Genomic DNA, 23543 nt, shown 5'->3' with positions numbered 1-23543 from the left:
AGTTCCCCAAAGGCGCCAAAAATCTATCAAGGATCCAACTTAATCTCTTTTCTTTCGAAAAGTCTGTGGTTTTCAAATAATAAAGATGCTTCATTCCTGTAATTTATGAATTATTAACGTGTTTGCAATTTTAAGGCTTACAATACCGGTTTCCTCAGATATAATTTAAACATTTTCTTCCAATAACTCATTCTAACAGGTTAGTTCAATAAATGTTGGAAAAAATTAATAACTTCTTTCCTTTTTGTATGGTAGTTTTATTAGAAAAACGAAAGATAGGTTTGGTGATCGTATCGCTCGAGAATGTAGTTTCTCCAGTTCTCCGAGTTCCTCCAAGTCCCATCCGCTTATCAGATGAGGCAAGGTGTTTGATATTATTATGCAAGAGCAAAATGTCTTTTCCCAGCACCGACACAGGACATTTTGTAATTAAAATCTAGCTTAAATTATACAACTGCTGACAGTATTTTGGGTATAGCAAAATAAAAACTCTAAATGAATTGTATGCATCCATTTTTTCTTTTGACTTGGAACGGAAGTACTTCTATTATCTGCCTATTCCAAATAAAAAGTAATTTGCATTTTTAACTATGCAAATATTGCCGTTCATCTTACTGCGTGCGATGATACTTAAATTTTGACGGAAATGAAGTTTTTAACTTTTAAAAAAGGTAAGAATCTTAACTCGTTTAAAAATGAAACCAAGACGAAATTAAATGCTGAATATATTTAATAACCTCAAAAGTGGTACAGATGGAACAAATCAGGGGGACATTGGTTGGCCTGACTCAGAAGGAGGGTTCGGTCACAGGCAACATAGTAAGAAGTCAATCTCTAGTTGAAAAAAGAAAAAAAAAACGAAATCGTAGAAAACATATATATAATATATATATATATATACACAATACTCATCGAAACTATATATATAGATACTGTAAGTAATGCCCTCTCGGTGGATTAACACTGTGGATTTATACTAATCCAGTGATAACGAAAACTTCTACCCCAAAACTATTCCACTGGAAACCCAGCAAGGAACGACTATATATTTGCTGGAACCAGAAAAAACGAGTGTAAATGATGGAGAACAAACTGCTGCCTGGCACACATCTCTAGAATATATACTACAATGTTAAAGTTGTCCCAGTCTCAGCCTGACGGGAAACCAGTCGAAGACAACGTAAGACGAATGAAGCAAAAAACGTCCTAGTTACTTCAAGCTCATAACAATTTAGCAAAATCTGCATCCTATACGTAGCAGAAAACTCCCCACTAATTCTTTAACAACGAACATCAACCAGTCAGAAGAATGAAACTATGTCTAATACACCACCATGAGTCGACTCCATAGTTCGCGATCCTTTGAGAAAGTAGCTGGACCACTGATCATATAAAGACATCAAAGCCTTGGGAGGGATATGAATTGGATCAAACGGAACTCGTGAGCGAAAGCGCACGTGTGTAATGGGAGGAAAAGGGGAATGGGGTTGAGTGGGGGAAGGAGGAGGAATTGGCTCAGGAAAATTAGATACCATTTAGTTTTGGGTCGATACTACGGATAACGGCCAAAACTCTACTTGTCACTACTTCCGGTAGCCAGCGTGGTTGAGTGACTTCTTTGATCGCCTGTAACCGTCCCCTAGGTCCGAACAAGCCATAGAAATGCCTTCCAAGAGGGAGTTAACGAATCACAGAGACACGAACACATCTGCCTCACATTCACTGCCAGTTATCGTTGAGGTCATTGTGCATCTGAGCGGCTTTAGAGGCAGTCCACGGCTGCTATGGCCCCCACGTGCAGTGCTCCAGTGCCCACTAGACCCAGCGGTGAAGGTCAGTCCCGTCGTCCACTGCGGCGTTGCCACGGTAACGGGAAGTAACGAGTTGAAAAAAAACCGCTATGTCCGGAGACTGTCTTCAGAGTAGTCTCACTCTAATCTGAAATGCAAAAAAGAAAGTCATAAGTAGGACGTCTTAACTGAAAAAATTGGTAAGAGAAAATAAAGATAAGGTAATAAAGTAAAAGTGGCAGAAATACTGAGGGAAAAGAGAAGTAATAGACAAAGTAGAGAAATAATTAATGGAATTTATTAACATAGTTAATGGAACATGTAATGCTACATTCAAATTACTGGCATGGGCTATGTAAACAAATGAGCAATTCTATTAATTTATGTTGAGCGAGGTAAAACAACAAACAAAAGACTTGTCCTATCTATCTCTGATGTACCTCAGGATGTTTGATCTCTGCAGAAATTTCACTGTTGTTCGACGAACAACCAAATGAAATTAATGAAAATATCTGATGAATGGTAGTTACAGGTTCCGTTCATTCTTCTAAGTCGTACTGAATGACTTAAATGAAATCTATTATGTACAATTTTTCTTGACTTCAGATAATAAAAATACTTAGAAATGAATACATTATAGCGGGGGGAAATATCTGGCATCTAGGACGATGGTATATTCTGCTCATTTCTTCATCTCCATCCTTTTATGAAGAATTTTTAAATTTGTGCATTCAACCGGTTATACTTACTCACTCCACAGCGCTAAGATCTTTGTAGAACCTTGGCCTCCTCAATGATTTTCCTCCAGCTGTCTCTTTCAATGGCCATTGTTCTCCATCGTCTCACCCTAAGTTGTCGTTCTCTATGTCATCCACCCACCTCCTTCTCGGTCTTCCTCTGAATCTTCTTCCTCCCGGTTGCCCTTCCATTGCTTTCCTTAGCCATCTGTTTTCCTCCATTCGTATCACGTGGCCTGCCCATCTAAGTCTTGAGCTCTTATCACCCCTACTATATCCAGTTCTCCATACAGTTCCTTCAGCTCTTGGTTTGTCCTTATTTTACATAATTCCCAGACTTTACGGGGCAAAGATTTTCTTTAATATCTTCCTTTCCCACACATTTAAAGATTTTTCGTCCTTTTTTAAGCACCCATGTTTCACTAGCATAAGTCTCCAGTTATACAAAATAAAACGAAGGAAAAAAATAAATATCCTGAGTATCTTTACAATCTTAATTATTATACAAGAATTCTTTTTAGTTACAAAAAATTTTTTTGCAGTAACAGAACATGTTTGTGGGTCCGATTTTGATTTATACAATCAAATTACAACCTCCGAAGATGATGTTGGTGGTAAACACTCTGTATACAGATACAGAATATTAAAATTAAGACACAGGGGTTTACCTCACTTACTTTTAGGTTTAGGCTATTTGGCTGGACCTTTTTTTTTTTTTTTTAAATCGTATTTGGGATGAAATTTTTCAATTTTATATTAAAATTGGACTGAGCTTACTACCGGTTCTTTTGTTCAAAAAAAAAAAAAAAGGAAATAAGCATGAGGGGGCGTGACTCACCTCGCATACAGCTAAACGCGCGTAATGAGAGCGTACATCACATACAACCCTACCTCCCTTCCCAGTTTCATTGATGACGTCATTAGGCTAAGCCGAGGACAAGGAACAACTTTCCCACTGAGAAAAACGCGGAGCATTAGGTAAACAATATGACAGGATTCAGACGACAAACCGTCTTAAAACTTAAAAAAACGCAAGACAGATCCAGGTGCCTTTTAATTTAAACACCTACCGGTATATATTGTGCAATATGCAGGGTGTATCATAACATGTTGGACCCAATTCAGGGATGGATTTATGACCTAAAAAAAAAAAAAAAAGTTAATGAAAACAGATCTAATTTCACCTGTTTCTGAGTTACAGCCATTTCTATGTTCCAACAATTCTTTCCATAAACTGTCAGCATAGCTGGCTCCGATCAATTGTTTACAAACAGTGCTCGATATCTCATAGAGGACCTTGCTGATAGTTAAAAGGTACTGTAGTGTTCTTTGAGTGATTTCAGTTAGTTCTCCTGACAAGGGGGGAGGGGCTACATTTAGAGGGTTTTTTTTATTAACATTTTAATACTGTGCATTTTGCTATGATACTGGTATTTTTATTCAAATCAGGAGATGGCAAACATGCATCACATGTATGGACTTACTAGATGCGATGCAGTCGAGGCAAGATGTCTGTATGCAGAATTCCCTAATCGTCTTGTACCAAATAAGACCTTTCAGAGAATACATGAATGCCTTGTGGAAACTGGTTCATTTATAAAACGGGTTTTAGATGATGGACTGGTTCATTTACAAAACTGGGTTTAGATGGTGGTAGACCCATCAGCACCAGACCAGCAAATCGACAAACTCCTGGAACTTTAGAGCGAGTGAGGCGAGAGAAAATCTTTATTGCAACTAGATAATAAAATATAGATATATAGGTAAAGTTGCAACTGTCCCGTCACAGCCAAAGGCTATGGGCTCACATCAGAATTAAATAATAAACAACGAATAAAAAGTAAAAATTAAAAAAAAAAAAAAAGTAACATGTTATTATGAATCCTCACATGCTACATCACGTAAGGTTAAATTTACAATAATATACACGAATAGCCTCATGCCTTCTCTGTGGAGATGCATTGATGCGCTCTTGTTTAAAGACGCGTGAGTATGGTGAGACTTTACCCCCACACGTAGCAAACGAGTTTTGTCGTAGCACAGGAGAGCTTGGCAGATGGTGTAGAGGTGCACGAGCTTGTTCTCATTGGCTTTTGTAATTCGAGCGAGCTGCTAAGACCTTTTCCTATAGGTTTTTATTGGAGCAGAACTTATTCAAGTCGGCATCGAGGTGCTGTAATTCCGATTTGGGAGGAAGCGATTTGAGATATGAAGTCTCCGATGCTTCGCGCAGAGATTGACCGAAATTCTGGCTTGGGTATTCTCCAGTAATACGAAACCCAAATGGACGGTGTTGAGATTTGGTCTGGACCATCTTAATTGTGGTCTACTATGACGCGTTTTCTGGCTTGTTTTCAGGCGCACGGTGGTCATTTTGAGCATTTCCTGTAAATGTAAGCATAAACACAAAAATGGTAACTCAGAAACAAGGTAAAATCAGCCTTACATTTACACGAGCTTTTTTTTTAAGGTCCTAAATATTTCTGAAGTGGGTCCCACGTGCTATGATACACCCTGTGTATGTAGGTTATGGCATTCAGATGATCTACTGGTCTTAGGGTAACCTAATGTGCCACAAAACATTCTTCACACTTTACTAATAGTTTGCAGTGTTGACATCTGGCACTGTGGATCCACTGATTGAATGCCGTGCAAGGGGCGATTGTAATTTGCAATCAACTGAATAAATAAATAATAACGAAATGTTGGAAAGCGCCTTTTAAGATTATGGCTCCGGGGATGAATTCGTTTCGATGTTCTCATAAAATAGTTTAGTTTTCAACCTGCTGCAACATCAAAGTCAACTTGCTCTATATATTTCGTACGTATTTATTAGTGTCCTGTTCTACAACTCAGTCAGGGGTGGTTCCAAGTAGGGGATCATGGGGGCTATAGCCCCACTGATCAAAATAAGATGGGTTTTTTTTAATGCTACATGTGGACTGCCACATGTAGCACTAAGTTTTTCGTTATGTTGTATTTTTCACACAATGGACTAATACGAAGCCATGGCTCATATTACATTCTGATACGTTGAAGGTCGGGAGGAAATTCACAGTTGAATGTCTGCCGAAAAATTTTTCAGCCATATTGAAAACCTAATCACTTTCATTAAAACTAAAACAGGCAGCTTAATTACAGTACTGTTTGATATTTTTGTATCAGTTATCTCTTGCGATAGTCAATACAGTGTTTATAAGCTACAAAAGTTATAGTCACTTGGGAAGTGCCCAATACTTTAATGCCAAATTGTTTTAAAAACATCTGTGGAAAGTAATTAATGATACAGTGAATCAATGAAAGGTATTATCTTGAAAATATCACACACGATTAATATATCACAAGAGGGAACTGGGGAAAACATTCAAATACGTAACATTTTCCTCCCTCTTGTTTAATAAGTAAAATTAAATATCACTTGCTTTTTTTTTTTTTAATCTGTGTCAAACCAAGCTGACTGCTAGTATAGACAGACGCCATTTAAATAATATAAGCTGTTACTCTGTAGATTGTACATTAGTGTATATCTGAATTTCCTTTCTTAAGACACTCTTAGTGGTGTGCAAAGAACGAATTATGAGCATAATGTAAAGAATCTGGACAGTCCAAGTTTTAAATATTTGCACTTTGCTTTGAATGAAAAATTCCAATTTTAATACATGCAATACTAACTACTGGTTTGTAAAATATGGTCGCTAAAATCATTCGAATATTTAATTACTTCCTTTTTATTTTTTTCCCTTAATGTCTAAATAACCTTACTTAATGTATCTGTTCAGTTAATTTTTTCGGAGTTATTCCGAACTTACCACACTGTGGGCGAGTCATACTGAATTGCTGTGATTTTGACTAACAATTTGGGGGCACAAAGGCATTCTTTGAGCGTGAAACAAATCTTAAATGGAAAAGGTCTTGTGAAATAGGCTGGGAAAGGACTGATAAATGATAGGGTTTAAGTTTTATAAAGAGAAAAAAAAAAAAAGTTTTTCACGGTAGATGTAGCGAAGTGGTTAAAGCATTTGCACTATCAGCCAAGGGTTGCAAGGTCGCACTTCCACAACAGTAACTAGTACTTGTGTACCATTCGCTCCAGAGAATTCAGAGGTAAATGGGACCTGCAGGGGAAAAAAAAAAAAAAAAAAACTGGTAGCTTGGGGGAGTGGGGTTAAATGGTTCGATGGAGAGAAAGAGAAATGGTCAATCGCTTTCGTAACGCGTTGGATTTAGAACAATCGAAGACATTTACCAATAATTTAAAAATTGCAAGAAATAACACATGCAGAAACTATAGTTATGATCATGCAATAAATAACTTTGGAAAATGTCTAACTTGCCAAAAATTTAGACATCACAGGAACAATGGAAATGAAGTTTGCCGAGACGAATATCACTCAGAATACTTTCAATTCTGGGAAACTACGTTAAAACAACATTATCTAACAACACATGCGTTCGTTTAGTCAGTTTTATTCAATTACGACTTTTTTTTTTTTTCCCCCACCGATTGTCTGTAGACGCAATAAGGAGGGACATAAAAGAGAACCAAAACTACCTGTATTTACAATATAGAGGGGGCAGTAAAATATAACAGTTCAAAATGTACAGTTCCTACCCAAATTCTATTTTCACAATACCTTTCATGTTGAAAGGCAACATGAAAGGACAGTTCTTTAAACTGTCCTAACGAATAGGACCATAAATAACCCCATAAACGTAAACCCAAGAGTTCCTCAGGGTGATGTGCTGTCTAGAATTCTGTTTACTACTCTGGTTATATCTCCTGTACAGATTATATTAAATTGCTAAATCCGATTCTACCTGACTCTGACCCAGTTGTCTTGACAGCCAAAATGATCAAATCGGAGACTTGACTTTGTGCGTAAAACAGTTCGGGTTGGTACTTAACCAACACAAGTCTGAAATGTCAATACCCGCTTTCAAGCCAGTACCAGCAAAAATCCAACCCAAAACTTTCAGCATGTCATGATCTCCATGATCACAAAGACTTGGATTACTTTCAATGCAAAGAAGAGGTTCAATGAACATATTTAATAGTGGGATGGTCAATAAGATGGAACACCTTTGATGTATACACAAACAAAACCTCATGTAAAATCTACAAGATGCCAAAAGACAATAATTTACCCACCCATGAAGCAGAAATCTTGGTTCCATCCCCTTCTCCACAAAAAAAAAAAAAAAAAAAAAAAAAAAGTTGATTGGTTGCTTAAGTGGCAACTCAAAAGCACTCAGCTACCAGCACAAAAAACAAAAAATTGGGACAACACATGATCAATACAATCAAAATCGGGGATTGATTATTTCTTTCTCGAAAATTAAACTTGTACATTCGTCATGGATGTACTTCAATTCTGTCCGAAACTACTGCCTAGCTTAACCTGACTCAAACTCAGTAACAGTTCTACCAGAATACATCCATTTAAATCAGTACTATTTCCGAAACGGGGAGCAACTTATCCTCTTTTTTTTTAAGCATGATTACGATCAAATTTATGCGAAACATAGCTAAATTCAAAATCTTCAGCCATCTCATCTTAGGTAATTGCGATCTCTCTCTCTCTCTCTCTCTCTCTCTCTCTCTCTCTCTCTCTCTCTCTCTCTCTCTCTCTCTCACACCAGTCAGAAAAAAATTACTTTCATGTTCCCGTGAAACTGCATATCCGATCCGGTTGGATTTCACGTAATAATTAAAAGAATCTGAAAAAACCTAAACTTACGAGCAAGCGTGTTATTATCATAAGCTTATTTTACCTACACTCATTAAAGGAAATCAGTCAAAAAAAAAAAAAAAAAAACCTCAATTCTATATTACAGTACTCCACGATTTTTCTGTATCTATCCTACATTTCCTCGTATAATCAATTTTAACATCTAATCAAATAAAAGTACTCGATCACTTCAAGGAACTATTACAAAACAAGGAAACAATTTTATTTTTATTTTTGGATTAGAATATACATTTACCTCAAACGAAAATCTTACTTCTCAGGTGGGGGGGGGGGTTAGAAATAGTCAAGGTTTATTTTCTTTGGGGTTTCGCGTTTCTAAACTTATCAGAATCGGACCAGAGATGTCCGATTCTGATAAGTAAATAATTAGTTCTTCATTGAAGGAGTGCAGAAATTTGCAACCCAACTCAGTAATTTCATCCTAATAATGGGTTCAGTAAACTCATTAGCAGAACAAAATGATTCAAGCGCCATCTGCCAAATAAAATGGATACAGCTTACAAAGCAGCGTGTTTGGGAATAACATTTTCTATTCTAAGGCGTCATGTTATTTCTCAAAGCTGAATGGAGATGCAATTAACACGAAAAAATAACTAATAATAACTATGGCAATCAATGGGGATTAAAGACGAGATTTTCGCAGACTTTTTCCACAATGTTTAGCCATCCTCCACTCCTCTCTCTCTCTCTCTCTCTGGAATTCGGAGAAAGTTACATCGAATGGTTTTACCGTCATAAATGTTGTATATAATTCCTGCATGCTGATTCCAAAAACAGTATCCAATTTTTGCCATCACGTACAGATTTTTCACAAAAAGTTATGTTTACAGAAATGGGTCACTGTTGTTGAAATCGGATCACATTTAAGCTTTAAGAGAAATTACTGATTGTTGAATTTTCAGAAGAATGAGGAAAAAGTTACTCTAAATCATTCCTCAAGTAATATGCAACCCACGAATTACAATCAAACGGGATGAATACTGTTCACTGATTGCTCAAAAAGAAGTCTAAATGGAATTCCTAACAATAATTTACACCATTTGTTCCCATTACTATACCGTTCACCCGAAGGATACGTGCACAAATCCGGACCTTCTCTCGAATAAATTTTTTTGTGTGAATGGAACAGCAGAGCACACACAGAGAACTTTAGAGTAATAGTCGTGCAGAGTCAGCCCGATGCCAGGTACTAAAAATATTGAATGCGGAAGTCCGGTTTACCCGAAAAAAAAAAAAAAAAAAAAGTAGTATTACTCCAATTTCACATATAACTGGGCTTGATAAAGCAGGTCAAAAAATTGTTAGACAAAGGCCGTTTCAAATACCTGGATGGCAAATGTCCTGCTCTTTCAGAAGCAAAATTTAAAAAGGGACGTCGGTCCCTTTTAAATTTTGATGAAGAGTTTCAAAGAGTATTGATGATTATCAAAAACTAGCGTGGATTAGCCTTTAAGATTATTATTAAAAATTTAAGGAATAACAAGGATCCATCCACATTGTCAACGTGCTCAATAAATTTAAGGAGTTTGGTTGAAACTTCATTCCTTGTAATCGCATTTGGATGATTTTCCTGAAAATCTCGGATCATTTAGCTACGGATCAGGGGGAATGGTTTCATCATGATATCCACAAATGGAGAGGAATTCAAGAAAAACAAATATGAATATTCGCTTTATATCAGTATTACTCTTTAATAAGTTTTGTGTATTTCCTTTAAACAAGCAGAGTAATTGATGTTGCTTTGCACTATTTTTATATTATAAGTTTTGTATTACGATACAGAACTTATATAATAATACAAAATCGTTACATGCGTTATTGTTTTTGGTATTACTTTATACTATTTTATTTTTTTCCAATTTTTGAAAATTCCTTACAGAGGAAGAAACAAAAAAATGAATACTTAAGAAAGAAGACTTAGCTAAGAGTTATGGAAAATTACTTATTATAACCAAAACAACTTTCAAAAGTTTAAATTCTCTCGCTTATGTTACCAGTTGATCAATCCAGCGCAGATACGCTTTGGGTACCTCCAACCGTGGCATAAGCCAAAATATACTGTACTTTACAGTAACTCACGCTGGTCAAACAATCGTGGAGTATGATGTGTCTCCACAAATTTTAAGCGCTCTTGGTATTAGAGCGAATCAAGTGAAAACAACTGGTTGGTCGGTGAACTACTCTTTGCACAGCATACTGAACCCTATTAATCACTACGGTTCTGCTTTCAAGTGATCAAAACGTGGATAATCGTTTGATGAAGTGTGTGTGTGTGTGTAACTTCTAGGAACAAATCCTTCAGTAGTGATACAGTCATATATGAAGTGGAACTACTCATTGAAGTAGTTGAAAACAGTTACCCCTGGATAGCAGCAATCCACACTGTTCGCTTTTTGATCTGATGATCTTCGGAAGGTTGCCATACCTCTCGGTATTCATAGCGGAGCCTTCAGCAAGTTATCTGCCGCTATGAAGACATTCATGTTCCAAGAAACAGTCAGCATGACCTTTCTGAAATTTGAGCTTCAACTTCTGCTCCCTGACGAACGCTTGGCATGTCTTGTAGATAATGCGGACCTCATGCTGCGGTGATGTTTGATAGTTTATCACCTTCAGCTATTAAAAATCAATTACCACCTAGCATCCCCTATCCTCACTCGATTACGACATGTATAGTCTTTTTTTTTTTTTTTTTTTGAAACTGTGACGCCCTCATTTGACAAGTCAACTTTTACCAAGATCATAAAAAAAATAATACAATTCTGAACAGAACATGTTATAGCAAAACTGCTTGTTCTTAACAAGCAGCATTTGAGCCTGTACAAGACAGGATTTTACAATCATTACATTAAGAGACAATTAAGATATTAAAGCTGTTACCAAAGTGATGACTGTTACTTACGACGTGTTTAGTACTGCACTATTCCCGGGGCAAATAACCACGAAACTGCCATCGTGCCTCACAGTTGACAAGTTAATCGTTTTCAGGCCTACTCATTTTCTTAAGCCAGCGAGCTGTTCTTTTCCTTGATGTTCGTAAGACCCGTCAAAGTACGGATTAAGAACACGCAGAAAGGATGGGAACAGTGGAGAAAGTCCAAGCACCTAGGGGTGCTTTAATTAAATAGCAGCTAGTAAGCGTTCTCTCTCGGCACAGACAGCTCTGTAGCTATTAATAGAAACAACACTTTCGTTTCATTACATAACCACAGTCCCAATGTGGTGCATGTTTTTTTTTTTTTTTTTTTTTTTTTAAGCCTTGTTACACCAAATTAAGTTCCCGGTGTTCATTGAAGCTACCCACTAGTACAGGGAAAGGTCAGCAACACCGAGTAAAAACACTAACGGCAATTCTTTTGAGCAAACTGCAGTCAACACACGACTTGGAGTAAAGGAAAGAATAAAAAAATATATACTAAGGAATGCAGTAGGCTGGCGTGTGCGTGAGAGTGATGTGGCTCATTGATTCTGAGGAACTGGAGCTAAATCACCGGAAGCCAGAACGCACGAACTGTTCTCTGTATTTTGGCAACTTACCTACAACACAATGTTCACATATTTCGCTAACGTAAATAGCATAATTTTTCAATATAATTTCTGCATTGAAGTTTTGCTATGATTCCAGCAATTTTTTTTTTTTTTTTTTTTAGCAAATATTTTTCGAAAGCGGTAAAATGTGATTCAGGCGTTAATGCCTTTCTCAACCGCAATGGGTTTTTCAGTCCAAAGTGTGGTTTTAGAACATTTCTCTTCCTAAATAAGAAATTAAACAAAACTGAGAAAGTTTATAGTGGTCAAGCACTGAATTTAAAAGAAAGAAATTTCAAAAGTACAGGGCCAGCAGTTACTATTATTGCACGATGGGCTCTCCAATATTTACACGCTACGAGAGATCACACTGCTGGAATAGACTCATCTTTTCCTTTCTTTTCGATAAAAAAAATGACCGCAAAATTCATCAGAAATGAAAAATAGATGATTTTAGTGTGTCTAAAGCAGGCACACTGTTAAACCAATCAACTGTGAGAATTTAATGGAAAATAATACAGGCTTATGCGGGGATATGGGAAGACTAATTAGTGTTCATTTTTTGGCAATATTTCATTACCGCTACATCGGATTTTGAAAGCCTTGATGGTCATCAAGGTTACGAATCTGATGAGATTCTGTCCAAGAGGCATCAACTCTTGGACAGAATACACTAGTGCCATATGCCTAAGATGCACATGCGCCGTAAAATTAAGAAAATAACTCAGTCGGGTCAGAGAATTTCTATTAACATCTATATCGACATTTATAAAATATTTTGTTTACTAAATAATATATCCTGAAAGAAAAATCTGCAAAAACAACAAAAAAAAAAAAAAAAACTTCATCTCACTTCATTAGCGAGAGGATACACCTGTTTGCTTTTTGTTTGGTTGGAAGATGACGGTATAACAGCATACTATTAGCGATCCAAAACTGCTTTCACTGCATAAAAGCCAGATTAGCAAAAGACGAATTTGATTTTTTAAACAAACTCCAAGGCAACTAAGGGTATTATACGGCATTATATCGTGTCTAAGCCAGTGTACATGCACGAGGGAGACAAAACGCGAATTATCGGAAGTAAATCACAGGCTTCACAACAGAAGGAAACTACAAACTTTTCTGTTAAAAAAAAAAAAAAAAAATACTCCACCCCACTCCCAGTGGTAGACATGACGGCATAGCAGTTTGTCTACTGTCTCTTCCTGAGAAAAACTTTATAAAGAATCTATTAGGTACATGGGAACTGAATTTTATACATTTTACAAACAGGTAGCAAAGCCACTATAAGCGTCATGGAAGTCTGCTCAGCTAAAGTATGAGTAAACAAGGAATTATTTTCAGTGCCCTTCTCAATTGTCTCCACAATCCACCAAATCGAGCTCTTCTAAGGGTATTTATACGGCATTATATCGTGTCTAAGCCAGTGTACATACACGAGGGAGACAAAACTTTATTAATTATCCTAATTCATAGCAGCGACCTTAAAATCACCTCCCACCGGAAGAGGAAGTTCCAACATCAACAATCTATTAGACAATATAATAAGAATATAAAGTATGTCAACAAAACACAATCTGATATAAATTATCTTGATAATGAGGTGGATTCAAAAACCCAAAAGTTATACCCCCCCACACACCAAAATAAAGAATTACCTCTACCTTCACTGAAACACAGATTCCTCAGGGTGTAAATGTCAAAATGAGAGCTACATGTACCATCATTTTTGCAGCACGATTCCAATTGCTATGAAATATAAATACGAAATACTCCCAATTTAATTTAACAAGTCGACAATTAATATTTTCAACACCTCACAACCATATAAAGACATCCTCGCACATGTGGTATCCCACTTTCGTCCTGACGTTATTTCCACATGGATAAAAGATCGTACTTCTTTTGATTCTTCTTTATATCATTCACAAATACTAGGGGAAAATATGGAGCCGCGCTTTGTGCAAATTTTTACAAAAAAAAAAAAAAAAAAACACACACGCACACCTCTATTTTCAATTCTACGCAAGAAGTTGAGCAGATATCGCAAAGGAGTTTATGATCGCATGGCACAAGCAGAGTTTGCAAGGTTCATGACCTGCAGATTGTATAATTTTTTATTTTCAAATTATTTCTGCTCAAATTCAAAACGCACCATAATGTATTTCCACCAGTACCTGGTTTCTAAACATTTGGTCCGATTAACCTAAAGAAGAGAAAACCGCTTTTATTACAATGACGCTACGTGGCACCTCACGGCCCACCTCTGTCAACAAAGTTTTTACTCGGCTTCCGACTCAGGTAAATAGTAACAGGTATGGTTGGTTTAACTACGACAACACCTGCCGAATCTGAAATATGCGTGGACGTGTACACCACATACAAATACTAAAGGGAATCCCAATAGGGAAGGCTAATAGTTTTTTTAACCAACCGGTGTTTTTCATTTAGACTTCCTCCTGGCACCATTAAGCTTACACACAATTCAATTTATTTAATATAACACGCTGCTTGTTGATTGGTTTCAATATGTAGTGGAGTTTATTCGTGTCCGTCACAAGGAAAACATCCAGCTGAGTTTGAAACACGTGCGCACCCACACAAGCATACGCTATTCTGGTCTTGCCTGAGAACTACTTGGTGGCTTGGGAAAAGTTGCAGGTGGACAAATTTTGAAGCCTGCAGTTTTCAGAATGTAATGAAAATAAAAAAAAAAAAAAAAAAAAAATTTAAGTTTCAACAGTTTCTGGGTTATCTCTTAGGCTTTTCTTTTTAGGTGGATGAATTTGGAAAGATAACCAACAAGGAAAAAAAGTGAGCAAACTGTTCAAAACGATTTTTAACATATATCGTTATGCTTCTTGCGAAAGAGACTATACAGAGCAGTTTCAAAATTATTTTGTTTAATCCAACCATGAGCAGATTTCACTCTTTTATATTATTTCCAGGACGAAGTACGTGCCTTTAAAAAAATGTTTACCATAACTGAATTCATTATCTACAGGCATAAGAGTATTGTTCAAAATTTCATATTCTGAAAACTAAAAAATGCTGGTTTTAAATTTTGTACAAAAAGGTAATATGATCGTCTTAAGAAGATAAGCCAAATTAAGTTTCCCCCATTTTCTCTTTCTTTTATATGAATATTTGGGTGACGTATTTCAAGGGAAGACGAGCAACAGCGCATCCGCCCACAACTCCCCCTCCGAAATGATTTCCATTTGTTTCTAGAATTGAGGGAACACTATAACGTTTGGAAACCACTTCATCGTGGTTTCCAAACGTTATGTAACAGATACTCCCTAGTTTAGGCCATTTTCCTTGAAATCTTTCTTTACATTGAATTTGCTAATCCGAACCTTCTCACTGTCTAGGGGACGGAGTGAAAATCCTGCCTTAGACAGTAAGGAACTACCCATAATTCGAAAACCACTTGAAAGCCTGTAGTATGGAAATATTCTAATGACCAAAATGCGAATCTTCTGGCGGTTGTTACGTATATGGTATCAACCATTACGACGATCATTTAAATCCCACCGCTGACCAATGGTGGAGACATTGTGCATATTACATGTGAAAATAAATAAATAAATAAAATAAAAGGCACATGTATGGGCCGGTTTCCATGTTTGTAAGAATGAAATTGATGAATTAACTCAGGAGAAAAATATACATCCTGACCTAAGACAAGATGTATAATATTCACAGCCTCGAGTGAAAAGACAACGGTCTTAGGTCAAGATGTGCAATATTTGTCTACTTTGATATGATACGTAGGCCTTAGGCCTACAAATCAAATTAACTACGCATCAAATATAAATCCATTATCCTAATTTCGTAACAGTAATAATCGGAGGACGCCAGAGATCTTATTTTAATTTAAATATCGCGAACTTTTAATGAAATTGTAATATTGCTTTTATACACATGTTTACAGAAGTCCTGTAAACACCATTGTTATTTGGTTTTTAGGAGCATTAGCAACTAAAGCCATATTGCTCCGGGATATGCGGTGGTTATTCCCTGACCTTTCCGCATCCTCCGTATTTGGTGGTGACGGGCTCGAACCCCGGTCTAATCAAGAAGCGTGTGCTACGCACTGCTGCTCCTTCCCACCTGGCTACGGAGGCGCCTGTAAACACCATTAGTCTCTCTAGTGACCAAATTCCACTTTTTAACACTTTTTCTTAACATAACGCTGCCCCATACCAAAATGTCTGGAAGCTTTGGTAAAACAAAAGAAATTCTCCTTCAAATAAAAAATGTACCAAAGTGAAACGACACTAGAAGGAAAAACAAGGGAGGAAGGGAGTTCCTTCTTATATTTACCGTTTCTTGAACTAGGCGAAATGCATATTCCAGTGACAAATACTTCTCTTAAATAAGGAGACACGGAGATGGCAAGCACTCTATCAGTTATCTTTAGATGGATATAGCTTATACGTTATCTGAAGGCCTAATGCATTATTAATAAGCAGTTCAATATAGCATTGTCATTCTATCGAAAGTGACAATCTTAAATGTTCCATTTGGCTGCTCGCTATTTTGTGTGATAAATGACGCGTGGAGTAACGTCGATTGATAAAGCGTAGGGGAAGGGAGATCACGATTCTTTTCCTACTATAGGGGTATCGATACGGATTTATTTAGCAATGTCAGCGATCCCTGTATATCAACAATAGAAGAAAAAAAAAACTGAATACAGTATTATAATGACGTTTCACTTTACCAAAGAAAAGTTTCAAAAAAGGAAAACATGTAAAGATGAAAAAAATCCAACAGTAAAAATTATTTTATACCCTGCGTATTGAATTTGCACTTGTTAAGATACTCAAATGAAGGAATGTCTCCAATATGTACGTAGGAAAACTTAACTTACAAAAAATATCTTCGAAAAGCCATATTTTAGCTAATTGGTCTAATTCCAACCCCACAAGAAAGGGGTACTGTTCAAAGAGATTTCTTGGATAATCACATCTCTTCGATGCAGTGTCGTATCATTGCGAGCTTGGACCTTGGTACAAACTTTTCCTTATTGATCCCAAGGTAACGTTTCTCTTTTATTTTTATTTCCGTTGCCCAACTCAGGACCCTGATGCAGCTGCACCGCTGCTTAAATGGAAACTCGAAACTTCAAAACGCCAGTAATATAAATGATAGGGAAAGTATTTTATCTCAGTACTAATTTCCGATGGATGGTTCCTTCCACTTCTAATCTAAGGGGGAAAAAAAGTTTCTGCTAATAAGTGTAAAATTTGGTATTTCAAATATATCATCGTATTTTCACTGCCTTTTGAAATTGAAGTTTAAAAGAATGGACTAGGTTAAAACGTTCGAAAGTCGAGTAGAAAATGTTCTTCTTTTAAAGATCACATCTTTTAAGGTCTGAACGCATTAAAAATACAAGAGGGTACAAATGTTCATAATAGGGGTGCGGATAGATGACAAACGATGTTCAAATATGTATAACCAATAACAATTCTTCAACAAACAACTGCTAAGCAGAGATATTGAGATAAGCTTCAATGTCTTTCATAATGGGTGCTCATTTTCATCATATTTCGGGAATCGAAATAAAATCTGTAAAGCAAAGTTATCAGAGGCAGATACGTACAAATATTGTGATCTCAGAAGACCACTTTCTAGCTACAGTTTAAAAACGAGAAAATTTGATATAAGCAAAGATGATTTCGTAAATGGATCACAGTCTAAAACTAGTACAGAGTCTGTTTTAGTTCAAATACTGGATTAAAAAAAAAAAAAAAAAAAAACTCTTCTAATTTATTTTATCCAAAATATTGTCTGGCTCACGACAGTAGAAGAGATGTGCATGGAAACAACAAACACACACAAAAAAGGCAACACACTTGTCTGCTGGTAACACAGCTTAAAGACCAAAAGGAATAGATAATCTAACTTTTTCTGAGCAGCATAAGATCTTATTTTTCCCCAACTACTTTTTTGGCTGAAACATAAACATATGCTGAGTACTGAAAAATAGCTGATTATATATCGCTCTATTTTTTTCCCTGTTCTGAAAACTTCTGTCGTAAACAACATAATTCCTCATCATTTTTCCGCTGTCGGCTTAAATTTCGTTATCTCTGCTAAAATCTGAGGGGGAAGGGACGAAAAAAAAAAAAATAAAAGCGAGCTATTCTCCACAGATCGCTAGTCTAAAACTTGATTTCTTGCCAAAAAAAAAAAGGGAAACAAAGATGAAAAAAGAAATTGATGCAGTGACACGTGTTATACGCGAGACCAAATTCTCATGTAGTCATTATGCCAAAGATAACTGTTGTTATTATTCATATCTGCACATTAATTTAAATGTCCCTTAAATATGGCAGACAATATTCGTTGTTATAACTCGTCTCCAAGACCAGAGTTCCCTAAAGTTGCCTAATGTTATTTAATTAAAATTGTTATATTGGTTGATCCTTCCTTAGCTCTGGAGTCGGTTTCCTTGTAAATGATGCATAAGGATACGTTAAAGAATTTGCTTCGTGGTATGTTGTCTGATGGTGGTTCAAGAGTTCATTAAGAGATGATTTCTAACAACGTAAGTGTCATTATACAAGAAGAATCCCTATTAATCTTTCGATTACGTAAATTTCATGTATTTTCCTATACTCTGATGGAATGGTCCCGGTTTGATTGATTCTCGTTAAAATCAAAAAGCTAAGACCATAAACATGTTCCTTCATAAAGAGGAAGAACCAGAACTTTACGATATGTTATTTGGTCAAGTGGATTCAATAAAGTCGAACACTATCGAGGAAAAAGGCGAATAGGCAAAACTTACACACAAATACAGAAACAGACATGTGTGCTCCGAGATCCGGGCTTCTTGGAAATCAGCCAAACTTATTCGACTCATTTAATTGCTTAGAGATAAAAGTATGGCCAGTTTCACTTATTTTTAGTAGGAACAAGGAGATGGCTTGAGGTAAGCATCACTTTGCATATGTGTACGTAAAAACTCTACATACAAAAGGTACGTAGGGTTGTTACGTACAAAAAAACCCTACGTTCCTTTCATAATGGGTGAAAGGTACTGCTTTCAGCTGTACTAAAAAGCACCACCTCGAGAAACGTAAACAATCTACATTTTGTGATCCACTACCACGAAAAAGTTATAGTCCCAAACTGAGCACAATTTCTTAAGATGAACACGAACCTAAGAAAGACAATAAATATTTAAATAAGTACAGTTAAGTTATTTTAATTCATTTTTTTAATGAACAAAACATCAACTGCCACTTAGTGGAGAGAAAAAGGGACACTGTTTGTCACAATCGGTGTATCAATTGCACTTCGTGACCCCATGAGTAGTGTAAAAGTCACTTAAGCTTGCAAACGTAAACAAAACTTCCATATATTTACACAAAAGCGATTATCGTAAAGTGAAACTCTGCAATGAATGCACGTATTAAGATAAACATTTGCATATGTCAGTCCACCAGATATACTTGGGCACAAAACGTCATAACAAACCAATATATTAAAAGTGTCCAACTCCTTATTTTATGAGTACTGTACAATGAATGAAATCCGGATAGGGAAGTCATCGTCGGTTCACCACGCACACATCCCTAGTGTAGGCGCTTAAGTTTTTGCAAGTCTAAACAGGCAAATTTCTTATTCTGCATCATAAAAGACCGCCTTGAAGAGTTGTGTAGAACGCTGATTAGCAACAGCAGTGTCTTGTATTTACTACCGTTCCTCAAGTACCATAAATATCTTAAAAAGCATACTAGATACCGAGCTTCTCAATGGCCTCCGTACTCTGGGGTGGCCACGAGCCTGTTCACTGCTGTTGGACTCCTTCCAAGCCTACTTTATTACTGAAGTAAACGTCTATAAGCTACAAGGGCATGATTGACAAGGTAGAACTACACTAGGAGCTATTTTTATTCCTCACATACAACTGGTAGATGTTCGGCCATTTCCGTGTTCCATAGAAAGGAGGGTTTTGTTCAAGTAGAGTGGAATCAGCTTTGGCCTCCATTAAGCTGTTTCTACAGTGCTGACATTTTATTCGAGGGCCGGTGTCTGAGCCCAGCTGCCACTTTAAACGGTATGCCGAACAGAAGGACACGGGCTTACACTATATTTTTACACAACGATTTTACGATGAATAAAATACGGGTGATTTCATTGAGCAGTGTTCACTGCACACGACAGGAAGAAGGCTAAAGCGATCTAAGGCAGTTAAAATAGAAAACAGAAGTACAAAAAAGATAAGAGCAAGCGAGGGGCTTGCTATCGAATGAATTCGAAGGTACTTGTTTTAGGCAAGTAGAACTGCGTTTATTTCCGTGTAAAACTTGCTAAAATAATGGCTCTTTTTTAAATTAGAAATTAAATGATCACATTAATGAACCCAGTGCGACCCGTAAATTTTTTCAACAAAATGCTGAGAAACTCGAGATTTCTCTAGCGAAACTAGAAGACAGGACAAGACCGCATTCTGTACAGTCAATCTCTTAAGGAGACAAAAAAAATATGCAGTTTTTATTTGTGATACTTCACCCAAACGTCGTAAGAAAGACAGTTTTCAATTACTTGTAATCGGGAGGACTACCATGGGAAGAATGATGCGAGCCGAAAATCAAATAAGCGCCTTCACCTAAAATTGATTTCAAGTACTGTAGTTTTAATTATTTTGAATGTCTACGTTTTCTATTAGCGGAATGGGTCAAAACTGCGTAGCTTTTCTCTGTCTTTGTTACATTATGCCAACTATCTCTCAAGACTATTTATGGACCTGACAAAGGTTAGCCCTAACTTCCACGAATAGGCTGCTGTTGGGATTTTAGGCGCATTAACGACTTAGACTTGCCCCATGTATCTGTACAAGTGTGCGTGCGTGTTTAACTCATAATTTGTATGTTGTGTGGACTGAAAGGACCAAGAATAGCTATGGGGACTCTACTCCATCCTCTTCAGATTGGCTAACTCGACTGAAGAGGGCTTTAAAAGCAGATTCTAACGCAGGCTTTAGAAACAGATTCTAAAGCAGTTTCTATTCTGAGAAACATATTCTCGATTTCCACAGATTATTGGACGAATCGATGGGACTCGAACCGAGACCTCTTCAAACAAGTAGCAAAACAATGGGTGACCCTCGAACAAGAAATTAAAAGCACCAGTTTCGCCCTCTAACCAACGGACTCCAGTCTATTTACTCATTTTTTCCTTCGTTTTTGCTGGGTTAGGTAAAAAAATAACTTTTATTTTTAAAAGTTCAAACATAAGTCCCGCACCAATTTTTGTATTAAAATAACTTTAATATGGAAAATACGAACACAAAAAGTAATTTAACAAAATCGGATATTTAATTTCCTTAATCAGTACACGTCTATAAAGTGACTAATCTATGATCTGTCTGAGAAAATAAAAAAAAAAAAAAAAACACGAATAACTGATGTAAATGAAAGTTAGTATGTGCCTTCTCATCTTATAAGATGAGAAACACTTGTGTAAAAAAAACGAATTGCGCATCATATATCACTACTAAAGAGATAGCCAATGTCGGTCTTAGTATCAAAATTTCTCTAGTTATGATACGCATGTGAAAAATCTCAATAAAAATACCTTATTTTTAAAAAATTTCCCAAAAATATGGAATAATACAGGAATGGATGTCCGTAACTTCATCCAGCAAAGAATGAACTTTTAAACAGTTACTGCAGATTTTTCCTGTAAATCGCTCAGGTGGCCTATATACTTAACAAATATCTTGGAACATCAGTATCAATATATAGAGTACTGACTGAAGGAACGCGAAGTTAAGCAATCTTAAAGCTTATCCAGTTTGCCAAACAAAAAAAAAAAAAAAAAAACAAACCTTTTCAGACAAGATTGTAGCAACATTTTTCAAAACATTCAATATCGTGCCGCCATATCACAACGTCTGTAACTCAATGTTCAGCAGCTAGCCAATTTACAAGCTGTAATCTTAAAACAGATCACAGCTTGCTACCGCTCCAGTTCCCACAATACGTCATTCAAATTTGTATTTTGCATTTCCGTTGGACTTCTACCCAAAGAGTACACCATATACATGGGATTATTCAATGTATCAATTTTCATAACTCAATCTAACGTTCGCCCTGCCCAATAATCAGACTTCCATCCACTATGTTGGATGAACATGACAAATAGCCTCCGCTCGTGGAGATTGTTTGCCGACCTTCAAAGGATCGCTTATTAATGTTCTCAGAACGAATTGGAAGATCCTCCTGAGGAGGTCTTGTGGTATTAATGTACATAAAGTTTTTTTTTTTTTTTTTTTAATTTCCAGTCTACTCAAATTTCCACCTTATCAATCGGGTAAAGCTACGAACACATTTTTTCGCTATAAGTGATCTATATAACTATTTTTAACAAGTCAAACTTTTCGCATTACAAAGTTCGCGATGTAAGCATCAGTATATTTCTGTGATGCGCGAATAAGTAGGAATGTATAAATCTCTGCAAATAATCTCTCCATTTGCAACGCCTTGTTCATAGATGAAATGAGATAAAATCGGACACTGTTAACCAGCTCTGTTCCATCAGATGACAACCGGTAAAAAACTAACTGAAAAATTTCCGGCAGTTGTGGAAACACTACATTTAACCAGTTAACGCTTCAAATACAAAGGGATGTGTGCAGGATGGGGGTAAGAAAAGAAACACCCCGAGGGGAAAACTCTGAAAGGTAAGTACTTTTCAATAAAAGTTCAGACTATCTGAAGGCAGGCTAACACTAAAATTGCTGGTCGAGGGCAGAGCGAGGAGACAAAGAAACTAAACACAAGAAGGCTCTTCACACGCCATAAAGATAAAGCTGACCCTGTTCCGCTCCGACAGCAGGCAGTGTGCTACACTCGCTTCGGCTCTTATCACGAAAGTCAGTAAGGATGAAAGCTCTTATAGTGTAACTCGACTCTCAGAACTGGACTGACATCTGCATAAGAGGGATAACATCGGAGTTTTCCAGATGCATTTGCACTATAAATATCTCCCAGCCCCTGTATTCAAACACCTTAAATGATAAAAGAAATGGCTTTTCTCGATGAACGAATTCTCTGAAGATTACAACCTATAACGACGTTCTATATTAAAACCAAGGAAATTCACGTGCTATTTTTTGACACTTGGGGAATGGAAGCTTCGCTTCGAAGTGACTGAATATTTCTGTCTCGAGTTTTGTCACGCGAAGTCGAACAATAATTTAAACTAACTCCGTCTAGCGCTTTGATTTTCTTTTTTTTTTTAATATCCAACGGAACCAAGGCTCTCGAGGAGTGATAGATGGGCTAATGTGAAAAGTTGAAAATATCCTTCGCATGTGTTTGTCCTAGTGGCCCTTAACATTTCCGTAAAGCATAATGCACCGTGTCTGCGTAGTTTATTGACCGAGGTCCCGGGCTTTATTTAAAGGGTTTTTCACCCCTCTTGGCAGATGTCAGTACACAAAATAGCAATCTGTTGGGGCACGTGCGATATAAAATGTGCTTATTAAGAGACAAACACTTTAATTTGTAACTGGAATATTTTTCACCAAGACGCGCTGCTGTTCATTTATAATGCAAAAGCAATTCTTGCACTTAAGTATGCAATTTCAAAGTTTGTTTGTTTTGTTTTTTTCTGAGATCGTACTATTCATAAACTATCTAGGAACTAGTGTAGACGATGTATAACCTACAACTGTCATTGTAGAAAAGCTTAGTTTTTCTACAGTG

At 36.6% G+C, this 23543-nt stretch overlaps 1 protein-coding gene across 5 annotated transcripts in view; it reads right to left on the bottom strand.

Annotated features, from left to right (window-relative positions):
- Positions 1–712: 712 nt before the first annotated feature.
- Positions 713–23543, bottom strand: part of LOC150088466 (uncharacterized) — a 266563-nt gene continuing 243732 nt past the window's right edge. For all 5 annotated transcript variants that reach the window (XM_090369525.1, XM_090369524.1, XM_090369528.1 and 2 more), the window contains one exon: positions 713–1938. In XM_090369525.1, the coding sequence (XP_090225651.1) occupies positions 1929–1938 (10 nt within the window). In that variant the 3' untranslated portion in view covers positions 713–1928. The remainder of the gene's footprint in view (positions 1939–23543) is intronic.

Source organism: Mastigoproctus giganteus, chromosome 3, assembly GCF_048544385.1.
Source record: "Mastigoproctus giganteus isolate SK-2022 chromosome 3, ASM4854438v1, whole genome shotgun sequence".
Taxonomy (NCBI): Eukaryota; Metazoa; Arthropoda; class Arachnida; order Uropygi; family Thelyphonidae; genus Mastigoproctus; species Mastigoproctus giganteus.
This window is presented reverse-complemented; position numbering and strand designations above follow the sequence as displayed.